This window comes from Haplochromis burtoni, unplaced genomic scaffold (genome assembly GCF_018398535.1).
Source record: "Haplochromis burtoni strain Fernald_Lab_line unplaced genomic scaffold, NCSU_Asbu1 Contig_1924, whole genome shotgun sequence".
NCBI classification, from domain to species: Eukaryota; Metazoa; Chordata; class Actinopteri; order Cichliformes; family Cichlidae; genus Haplochromis; species Haplochromis burtoni.
In genome coordinates, this window is record NW_024584285.1 from 7,501 (window position 1) to 19,295 (window position 11,795).

Sequence of the window (11,795 nt, forward strand, 5' to 3'; positions counted from 1 at the left end):
TTTTGTGATAAGTTGGATTACAGTAAAGGGCCAGACTGTAAGCTGTATATAAAAAATTTAATTAACATTTCTTTTAAATTTAAGAAACACGAAACATTTAAAATGAGAGAGGAAGTCAAGACATAGCCAATGTATACGAAACAGAGAATTGTAGATCTCAACTGACAGTGAACTGAAGTAAACATACATATATATATCCAGCTATCACACCAGTCCACATGTCTGATTGCGTCTTCGCTCATATAATTTGCCTTCACTCTCACTCACACGTTTCATGGCCTTAGAGGCTGTATATCAAATGGAATATGCGTTGATGTCACCCCGAGTTATCGTCTCAAATCCCTGAGCGGTTCAAAACTCAGCCATTTAGCCTGTATTATATCACAAAAATTGTGTTGCTTCTAATCTCTCGAGTGGCTGAATTTATGTCTAGCTCCGTGGAGATGGATCGTATAGTGCACATAATAGAATTCGATAACCAAAGTAGCCCATTTCACTAAGCAGCTGGGTATGAGGATAACTCTGTCATTAGTCAGAGGAATGATTGTAGGAGTCTTTCGTTTCATCTAATTAAACGAATCATTCTAACTCCTTTAGTTTAGTTACTGCCTCTTTGGTCTTATGCATTTGAACATCACCAAGGTCATTCCGTGTGAAAACTAGAACGATCAGTACCATATGACGAAGTCATTCTAAGCTCATCAACAAGACTATTTCTTTATATATGGTGAGCAAAATGACAAAAGGGGTGTTTATACACGCAGGATGTAGTATCTCCTATTATTTTCATCAGTTTCCTGTCAAGACAGAGCTCATCATAGCAGAAAAGGAAAACCACAGAATTAGTTTGGTGAAAATGGAAAGGTTTAAACTGCAACTGTATCAAGATCAACAACCACAAATAACCATGTGCAGAATTAACAGAAGTCTACTGGAGAACATTATCTCTAAAGCATTACATCGATGCAATCGAATTTCACAACTTTCAAATATCACACAATGAAAATAAATATAAACATTTGATATAAGATTTTATGGAAAAAAGTTTATACTTGTTTTGACAGCACAGAGTGAATCTGGAGACGTCACATGTGTACACATCTTGTGTTCAACATTTTCACACCCACAACCAAATAACGCTGACAGGAAATGCTAGAAAGTAGCATTCAATAGTCAAGGTGTTAAGCTCAGTTTTCCACCACGACAGACACTTTTGCAAACCAGTTTTTGTCACAAACTATGCTCACGACGCAACACCTGCGTACGGGGTTGTGACAGTAATATTGAGCAATATTTTTCACAGACCCAAGCAGACAGGACACTGGGCAGAGTACAGCACCTCAACTTTAACTATAAGTTATGAAGCTGGATAACATACAGTGCTGATCTTTACAATTATTGATTTTGGTTTATGCCTGCTGTAATAAACTTTGATAATATGAATAAATTCAATAAAGGCAACAGGTAATGAAGTTGATTTTACTGGAGAACTTTGTTGAACCTTTCTGTTTCTGGTTTCTGCATTGCCCAGTTACTTCTGCATTGATTGTGTAACTTTTTTTTATGTTTATCTTCCATTTCTTTTCATCTTCCTCCTTTCATAGTTTGCTGAAGAGTAATAGGAACTCTCACTGAATGTTGTCAGTGCTGTTGTCAGGAACAGAACTTCTCTGCAGGGTAATTTTACTTTTATGGCCACGTAACACTGGAAATGTCAGGTTAGCAAGCAAGAACGGTCTGCTTCATGTAACTGAACCGTCCTGCAGAAATGCAGCGATAGACTGCTGAGTTAACATCAGGTGCAGTTTTTTTGCTGTCGTGGTGGAGATCACCATGCAGGTGTTTCGTTTCATTCCGGTAAAGTTGTTTACATTCAAAACACTTTAGAGGTTTGCAAAAAGCAGCTCATTGTGAATGCTTGCATCTATTTCCTGAAAAAACAGCTGAATAAAGTCGTGGGTGGCAAACATAAGGCCCAGGGGCCCGAATCGAACCAGCGAACACTTGAATTTGGCCCACAGGACAGTTTCGGAAAATATCAAAAAGTGCATAGATTTTGAATTTCAACTTTGATACGATTTACAGCTTTTCCTATTGATAAAGACTGGCCACACCCATACTATACCAATGTAATTGCCAAAGAGGTAAAAGATTAAACTATTATTAATGAGCCAACATAAAATGAACATATTTAGAATTTATAACATATTTTATAATTACAGGACAGCCTCAGTGCACACTACTCCAGGTCACATACTACTGGGGGGCTAGTCTCTCTCATCCAATGACCTAATCTTCTAAGGTTATATAGACAACTGATATGACTGCCTCATCATCTATATGTCAGAAAATATATACGCGCGCTTTGCAAGTATCAGATGTCTCGAAATATAACCCCGCATCCGAACTACTGCTGGCCCGTTAGTAGAATTATAAAAGCTCTATACGGTCCAACTGGGTACTGCATTTCACTCCTTTGTTGGCCCAAACGCTATACGTCGTTGATTTTTTTGACTCTGGATATTAAAGATCTCTGGTTGACACAACTTTGCATTTCTTTGTTGCAATTAGATGATTTTTTTTCTTATGCAGTGATAGAGCAGCATCTGCTAGACTAGATCAAACACTGATTAGTCCTCTGACTTGCAGCCTGTGGGTGCTTTTCTAGCACATGCACACATGAAACCATGAGGCCAAAATATTCCTTTGGTTACGACTAAACACCTAAACAAGTGTTCATATTATCATCAGGCAATTTTTTTTTATCACAATAACAAACCAAACCAACACAAAAACACAACAGAAAATGATAAAAATGCTAAACGTAAACATACTCTGTGTCTGATTTGGGTTGACGAGAAACTGTGACCTCGGAGTACGTGACGTCGTCAACATACACGCTCTCTCTGAGTTTGTAATTGGTTAAAGGAGAGGCATCTCTGGATGGTTTCACTTTGATGTCAGAGTACACCACATCCTGTGAACACATGTAAGAAAACATGATAATTGCTCTCTTGTAATTAAAAAAAACTATGGCAGGACAACAGCATAAATATAAATTAAATGTATCTGACCAAAACGTATTCATTCAAGTTCAAAAATGGACCCTCAAACCATGGAGCTCACCTGGTCTCTCTCAGTTGCAGATGATTGCGACTCTCTCTCTGGACCAGTCGTATCTGAAAGACATACATGTTTCGTTACAGAAAAATGAAAATAATTTAAGTATTTACAAAACCAATTAGTGGAAATTGTTGTGCATGTTCTTACCAATGACGAAACGAAACCCAGCGGAAGAATGGCGTCTGAGAAAACGAGACAAAAGTGATTTTGGTGATTTAGAAGAGAAGTTTGGTTTTTAGCTACAATTATAAGTTTTGATCAGTCTGATGATTATAGTTTAATTGTTGTTTGGTCCGTGAAACAGCAATTAAACAGAAACAGCAAACAGCTTCCCAGAGTCTAAAGTTTCTTAAGGCTTAAAGTCTTGACCATAAAATGGATTTCCTTCCTTTATGGTGAATTTTGGCCACAAAGACGATGGATCCCTCAAATATGATTCAGTCAACAGTAGTCTCTATAATACAAATAACACACGAGAACATACACTCACCTTCTAATGCGGATGAAATAAAGCATGGCCACCATGATCGCTAACAGCAACAAGACAGCAGTTACTATAGCAAGAACTATTCCTGCTGACAGTGGTTTCGTTTCTGGCGGAATAAAGTATGATTATAGTCCACAGCTCATTAACATCAAACTAACATTAAACCAGCCTACTAACAAAAACTAGCTTTCATGTTTTACAGCATAAACATTTTAACTAAACATGGAAACTTTAATCATGAGTAATATTAGATGTTGGTCAAAATTTCTGATGTTAAAATGAATACGACACAAAAGCAGAAAAAAGTTATTCAAACTGAATGTTTGGTTTGTGTCAGCTAAATTTTGAAGATTGTACCTAATAAATATTACCTCATATATAACTTTAAATGTTGTTTTGGCAGCTCAGTGTATAAAAGCAGTTACAGTCTTACCTCGAACAACAAGTTTGGTGGTTCCTTCAAATGTACCACTGGGAAAAGTGGAAATGCTGCAGGTATAGGATCCTGCATCTTTCATTTCTAGAGCCTTAATTATCAACGAATGTTTATCAAACGCCACTCTCTCCTTCAGTGGACTCTCAGAAATATTCACTCCAAACATAGTGTTGAAAACAATGAGAGTGACTTTCTTTTTTCCTGCTCCTTCTTCATCCTGGAGAGCCCACTGAACCTGAGTAACATTGGTATATGTTGGTCCTTGGATTAACTGACACCTCAGGGTGACATCATTTCCAATGTATCCAGTCACTTCAGGTGAGACTTCGACTCTTTGTGCCACAAAAACTGCCAAAAGGTAAATGACGACAGAAAGATGAGGGGGAAGCGAGACGAAAATAGAAAAGAGATCAGGTTTCAAACTAGTATTTATTCATGATGTTTTCAAGCATTTCTAGCATAGCATGAGTGTTTTAGAAAATCTGGTAAAAACATAAAACTGGGTCTTACGTGGGAAAAATGTAATGTAAATTAGCTGAATCAGCAGGTGAGATCGTCCGTTGCACATTTTCATTGTACACAACAACAGGAACTAACAACACAGAAAAAGAAAACTTACAAATCATACAGGATCTCTGATTAGGTATGTCAGCTTTCAAGATAAACTCAAAGAAACTTACACAATTACAAACAGAGGGATCCGTAACCTTTTAGTTCAGTCCAAGGCTAAAACCTGGAGACTAGACTGAAATATTCGACCACTGAAAAAAAGAGTTCGCAAAGAGGAACATAGGCTGATTTAAGTTCTTAAATGCAGCAGTAAACAAAACGAGACATTTCCCATGAAACCACAGGCTCAAAATAACTCTGTTGACTAAGACGCAATGAAACTTGGGGTGGGTTGAAACTTTACTTTTTTTTTTAAATAAATGTATCTGCCTACAGCTATCCACCAGAAAAATGTACATTCAAATAAAAAAAACTTACCCGTTAAGGGGAGAAAGAACGGCACAGCCACGTCAGAAACCAATTTGTCATCCATCAGAACTCTAACTGGAAATGTATTGTGTACCCGAACCATTACACAGTGATCTTTAACTTTGTGATTTTCAGCTCCTGTGTAGTGAGCATGATGTCAGGTTACTCCTCTCTGCCTCCTTTCATGTTCTGCTCAACGGGGACCTCATGTGGTCAAATCAGGGTGATCTCGGTTAGATACTGAGCTATGCTGACTTTGTTTTATTGCCACATGAGAAAAATGCTGATAAAATGCTTGAACACATGTGCATTTAGTCAAATCCCAGTTTGAGCCTGTGGGAGCATTTTGAGGATGTAGGGCTCGAACTATTCCATTTTCTATTACATAAATGAAACATTTGCAGGTGTAGAAATGTCCGCGCTTTCGTTCCACTTTATTTGAAGGAAGTTAACATCACTTTAACAATAAATATTAATTGCCGGACGTGGTAACATTGGTTGTTTTTTAGGGCGCATACATATATGGATTTGCATGTGACAAAAATGGGGGTATTATACACTTCTGTTTTTTCAGCACACAGAATAGATCTGTGCATTTAACCTTCATGTGGATTGTCCTAACTTTAAAGTTTAAAGGTTGACTTTGCATTGAAAAATGTGTCCATGGGCATATGAACATATTGCATAAAACTACCTTGAGGACTATATTTTACTACAGAGACTGAAAACAGCAAAAGCCTGACTGTTACTGCTGGTGACAAGGTTTTCAAAACTGTGGTTGAAGTGGTTGACATGTCTGCTGTTTGCTTGTGGTTTGATGGTTAGTACATGTCTGTGACTTCAACATCCTCACTTCTGACTGTCAACCTGCTTGCTTGACAAGGTTTAATTAATGATAAGAGAAAGAAAGATTAAAGAAAACACACACGCAACATCAATTCCTGTGGTGACTCATGGACTCAGTGAGTCTATAAATGAGTTTCATGTGTGAGTTCAGAGTTACTTTATTTATCTAACTCAGTTATTTACACGGCATTACCATCCGCATGTTGTTCTTCATTCTGCCTGACTATCTGCTCAGCTCTAGTGTGGGCAGTGACATATTAAACTGAGCTCTAGGCTCAGACTGGTTTCTTTTTACTGCCACTTGTGATTACGGAAGTTATAAAGATCAGCTGAAATACTACCTCATTTTTGTGTGTCTGCAGCATACTGACTGGCCCAACAACGCAAGCCTAGTTCCCACTGTGGCTTTTAGCTTCTTTAAAACTTTAAATAAGATCCCGAATGATAACAGTAAAAACAAAAAATTTAGCGCCTCATATCAGTGAGCTCTCATTGGGCCTCCTTAAGAAAGCATCAGCTCAGAGAGGCGCATATCGTTATCTCCACCAGAGTCGAAGGCTACATTAGTCTCAGATGAACAACTGGGTAATCAGGTCATGGATGCAAAGCTTTGTGAGTTTCAAGTTGTTTGAACTCAGCTTGCTTTGCACATGTGAATTAGAAATGTGCACAGCAAGGTGGAAATAACTGATGCAGGCACAGCTCTGCATCCTCAGCTGTACTCAAGTCAAAGCACACACAATTGTTTCTTATCACAGACAGTGGTCACTGAAAACTCAGTGCTTTGATTTAGTTCAAATATGGACCCAAATGCAAAAAGCTGTATTATAAAAGCTGATATTAAACAAAGGAGAATAATTCAAAAATGCTAGTTACAAGAATACAATTAAATTAAAGTAAATTACATTAAAAAAAATCTTTAGAGGGCTGACTAGGGAAGTGGAGACTGTTGGAAGAATGCACAGGTGCACTCAAGATAATCTCAGGGGGAAGCAAAACTTAAAATGAACCACAAGAGTCAACCAGCTGCTGAAGTAAAATGGGAAATAACTTATTAGACACCTACTAAACACAGAAAGAAGAAACTCACAGTAAAACGTGGCACAGAGATGATGGATTTGGCAGATGCAAAGCCAAAGGGGAATTCTGCCACAGACAGGAACTGAACCTGCAACTTTCTACTTGTTGAGCAATTTTTTAACCACTAAAGCTCTCCACAAGACTGAGAATAAATGGAGAAACCAGAGACTCAATGATTTTAATAACGGATCCAACTTATAACGTATAAGATGCAAGAATAAAAAAAATGGGGAATAAACCTAAAGCGAACCTATACTCAACTAAAAACCAGTGGGTCCCTAATTACTGTAAATATAGTGGTGATGCATTCAAGAAAAAATGAAATCCAAATAACCACTAGTAATATTTGTGCTGCTGATCAGTTTCTCCCAAAATATTCTCGCAGGTCTTGAGTGAAGCCATGAAACACTGTGACCTGTGGTTTTCCACAGTGGACAGTCAGTGTTGGTTACAATAAAAAAGCATTTATGACCTTATAATTCATTAAAGCAGTCAAAACTTTTATTGCATCCAATAGATCACACAACAAGTGTGAGATACAAATCAACATAAGTTAATGATTACTGATCTGTTTAAGTAATCCTATCGAGGAGTGATGAGTGGTAGCATCAAAGTATGCTTCTGCGAAATAATGATTTATGCAAAGTGGTTGATTTTTTAATTAAGCATCCAGAGTCCCTTATCGGGGAAAAGAACCTGAAAGGAAAATCAAAACAGGCTAAATTAATTAAATTATAAAAACAGATAAAGCAATGATACAAAAATACTTTGTGCCTTAACAATAAGGCAAACAAATAGAAATAATTTATCTCACTGGTCATATCTCACATGCTCTTTGTCTTATATTAGCCCTTTCAGAGTGAGTGCATAGATGACCAACCCTGAGGATGACCCACAGGGAGCAATGCAGGATGCTTTAGTGAGAAAAGAGAACAATTGCCATCACTACATTGTAAAATATATGAAATGATGACAAAATAAAGGCTGTACTATTATTGAATAAGTGCATTCTTTGGTTTCTTACCTCTCAGATCCAGAACTGTGGAGCTTTCCATCATGGTCACTGTGTTTTTGGCAGTGCAGGTGTAATTTCCAGTGTTTTCTGCCCCTAACCTCTCTATGATATACAACGAGTTATAAACATGCGTCTCATTGCCATTAAACATCCAGCTGAAGTGTGCTGGTGGGACCGAGTCTGCGGTGCACTGCAGCGTTATACTGTGACCTTGAGGAGCAGCTGAGGGTCTGCTGATCAACATGTTGTATGGTCCAACTGCACAATTAAAATACAGTGTTAGGGACATTCAGACTATTACTGCTAATATAGCTGTCTTTAAAAAAAAGTTAAAGTAAATTAATTTTAACTTGATTTATTCATGTTTTCTTTAATAGAAACACTGTGAATGCACGGTGAATACTCACAGCTGACAGTGAGATTATGGGTCGCAGTCATGGTGCTGACCGGGTTGCTGACTCTACACTGATAGGTGCCGCGGTCAGAAATGTGAACAGGCTGTATGGACGCTGTCTTGTTGTCCAAGGAAAAGCTGACACCGCCACTGGGATTAAGAGGCTGGCCATCTTTTATCCACTCTCTGGAGCTGATGGAGCCAGAGGCCTCACAGGTGAGGTTGGTGGAGCTTTCATCTTCTTATCAGGATGGCTGTGGGGCTGCGGATGGTGGCTCCAGACGATAAAAAGTGTCAACTTTGGGTGAAATGATGGAAAAAGAAGCAACACAGTTTGTGTGAAACATATATGTGTCACTTTAAGTAACATTTTGTGTGACAGTAACTTTAAAATGACATAAATCTATCAAACAGCTTCACCTTCATGATTTCATTGGGTCATAATTCATTAATTATGTTCCAATTTCAGATAGATTTTTAACTGTCTAACATTTAAAATGGTAGATATTTATATTTCTGTTTGAATTTCTATTATTTTTTATTATTAAAGTGTACAAGTATGAATATCGTGGTGGTAGAGTGTAATTGAACTGCATCCTGTAAATCCAGTGCAATCTAACAACAACCCAAACTTTAATTTATATGTTAGTCCTTTGGGACCCTGTTTCACACACTTTCCCTCTCAGTATAAGCACACACTCTGTTTTCCGTGTCATGTTTGTTTTATGAATGTGTTATCAAAAAGAAATTCAAAAGGAGTTTTGCATATTTGACTATCATTAAGCATTTACTCGTGTAGGGCACACAAGGTTTGGTGCCCTATATAAATGTATAAAGACTAACCCACCATACACAGTCAGATTGGTCCTCCCCTGTTTTGGCAGCCCTGCATCTGGTGTGATGGTGAAGGTGTACTCCACGCTGTCCTCCAGTGCCAGGTATCTGAGCTCCAGGGACCCTGTGGCTCGGTCTAATGAGATCCTGCCGGCATATCCAGGATCAGTGATGTTGATGCTGGTGGAACTGATGATGTTCATCCCATTGAACCTCCAGCTTACTGAGAGGAATGGTTCCTCTGGAGGTCTGAGAGTGGTGGTGAACTTCACTGTGCCTGCTACAGCTCCACTCAGGGGTCCAGTGGGTAATATACCCTCACCTACACACATACCTGATTAACAACAAAAAAAAAAATTCAGAAGGCTTGAAAAAAAAATCCCCATTTCTTTATTTCTGTCTGCACATCATGTGAATTTAGCCTACCTGATAAAAGAAGCATAACTGCAGTCCATGGGATGGACTTGTCCAATACTGACTTTTCTGACATTGTCTCTCTGCCTTCTGAAATCAAAACAGAAAGAGTCTCAGGAGCTCTTGCTCTTTTATTGACCCACATCACAGGACCCTCTACAGCCCCCCACTCAGTAAGGAAAACCACTAAGATCCTTTGTGACACTGTTGTGTTGTGTGTACATACATACAGAAATGGAATTTGGAAAAAAAACAGGATTTAATCTGAACAGGAAAAAACAAAACACGATCAAGCTTCTGACAGACCATATAAAATGCACCTTATTCAAGTATAGATGGATAAACTAATTTTGCACAAGTTTTCTCCAAATGTTTTAGCCTTAGACAAAAAAAATAAAATAAAAAAAATGGTAGGGGGCATATCCTGCCGGCATGTTCAGGATCAGCTTCTGTACTAAAATAAAACAACTTTAAAATGTAATGACTGCATTCCCCTCCTAGTTCTTTTATTTCTTCTAAAGCAAAGTATTTGTGAATTATTTTAAACATATATAAACATCTGAAGAAGGTTTATGAGTCATGATGCTGGTGGTGCCTTTTATGTTAACGGAGAGTTTTATGTGCTCCCTGCTAAGTGGGTTTGGGTCTCTTTTGGGTGCAACTGCAGTGATCCATAGCTTTCCTTGCAGAGGAGGATCAAAGAGGAGACACTCAGAGTCCTTCAGACAGCCTTACAAACAAATCATTTCCTTTAGTGCTTCCAGAATGAATGATTTATTAAAAGAAATAAAGATCTTATGTAATGTGTAAATAATTCCTTTGTAATCATTCATGCACAATGAAGTATTGTTCGACTTGTGCGACTGCCCTAATGCTGTGAGGCACCCATTAGATCAGCTGAAGAGATAAATGATTGACAGTGTGCCACAGTATAGTTCCTGAAAACATAATTATAATGTGTTTTTGTGAGTGGGCATTGCATTGTAAATATGATATTATACGGTAAACTGGGTGTGTTAGGGATTTAAATAACTGTAGCAACATTTCTATTGTGACCTGCAGTAAAACCTATATTTTGTTACACAAGCAAACCTTATGATATAGTAACAGTGAATGAATCTTAAGTCTGTTCCATAAAACAAATGCAAATTTGAGACTTTTATCTAAAATGTCGCTCTGTGATGTATTTATCCAATTATTTTACTCTGGCTTCAGAGAAATGCTTCTGTATACTGTTTGATAAATTAAATTCAGGTGACTCGATGTATTTGAATATAACATATTTAGTTGTTTGGATCGCTTTGAGTTCTAAATTAGACCTCACCTCTACAACACACGTGCAATTTTTAAGTAGAGGGAAAATAAATAACTCTAATAATAGATATATAAATACCTTCAAAATATGGTGAAAATGTTAAACTACAGAAATGTTTTCATTATGAAATTTGTTAAAGAACAATTATAATATAAGAAAACTGAGATTAGTGACTGTATCAACAACAATGACTACAATAAAAACATTTGTTAAAAAATAAGTATTTAGAAGAAAATCTGGATTGAGAGCTTGAAATATTTGCCATCAAAGCACTTCTATCACAAGCTGATGCTGATTCAATGAGAATAACATTAATGTAACATATAATAATATGCCACAACTCTCAGATAAATCAGATTAATCCATTTTCATAATGTTGGTTTGCCATGTTTAAACTGTGAAGGTTCCCTTCAGTGAGTTACCCTCTTATTATCAAAGATCATTTTCTGTTGTTTCATGTGCATTATCAATATATTTGCAAAGTCTAATAAACAGGATGGTGATTTTCCATCTGGATCTACAAAAAGTACTGGGAACCAGCAATCCTTTCAGTAGCAGGAGGGAGAGAGCTACAGACTGCAAAAAATAACTGTCACTACATTTGCATTGTTTTTCTCCAACACAGTTGGCATTAATTTAGTCAGTATATGCAAGAAACAATGGCAATTTATTTTAAGAATCAACAGGGCAAACAGTTTGGGAACTTCCTGCATAGTCTGGAATTTCTTTGACACTTATAATAATATAAAGATAAAACCTAGAATCACTTAATACTTTCAAATTACATCAACTGACTAAAGCTCATTAAATAAAAAGTGAATTTAAGAAATGGCACATGAAAAGAGTAAAAGAGATAAGCAGTTTAAGAATATT

The 11,795-nt window shown here is 37.3% G+C and overlaps 2 protein-coding genes across 2 annotated transcripts; both read right to left on the reverse strand.

Annotated features, from left to right (window-relative positions):
- Positions 1 to 2,613: 2,613 nt before the first annotated feature.
- LOC121813567 (nectin-4-like) lies at positions 2,614 to 5,172 on the reverse strand. Its single transcript, XM_042217408.1, has 8 exons — positions 5,034 to 5,172; positions 4,727 to 4,807; positions 4,557 to 4,638; positions 4,044 to 4,394; positions 3,614 to 3,716; positions 3,271 to 3,305; positions 3,127 to 3,179; positions 2,614 to 2,977 (listed from the first exon to the last, which is right to left on the reverse strand). The coding sequence occupies exons 3-8, from the start codon at positions 4,618 to 4,620 to the stop codon at positions 2,819 to 2,821; spliced, it is 765 nt and encodes a 254-aa protein (XP_042073342.1). The 5' UTR covers positions 4,621 to 4,638; positions 4,727 to 4,807; positions 5,034 to 5,172; the 3' UTR covers positions 2,614 to 2,818.
- A 2,618-nt stretch (positions 5,173 to 7,790) lies between these two features.
- Positions 7,791 to 9,683, reverse strand: LOC102298980 (carcinoembryonic antigen-related cell adhesion molecule 1-like). The gene is made up of 5 exons (XM_005953093.1): positions 9,620 to 9,683; positions 9,207 to 9,527; positions 8,373 to 8,600; positions 7,975 to 8,223; positions 7,791 to 7,864 (listed from the first exon to the last, which is right to left on the reverse strand). The coding sequence occupies exons 1-5, from the start codon at positions 9,681 to 9,683 to the stop codon at positions 7,791 to 7,793; spliced, it is 936 nt and encodes a 311-aa protein (XP_005953155.1).
- Between the last annotated feature and the right edge of the window lie 2,112 nt (positions 9,684 to 11,795).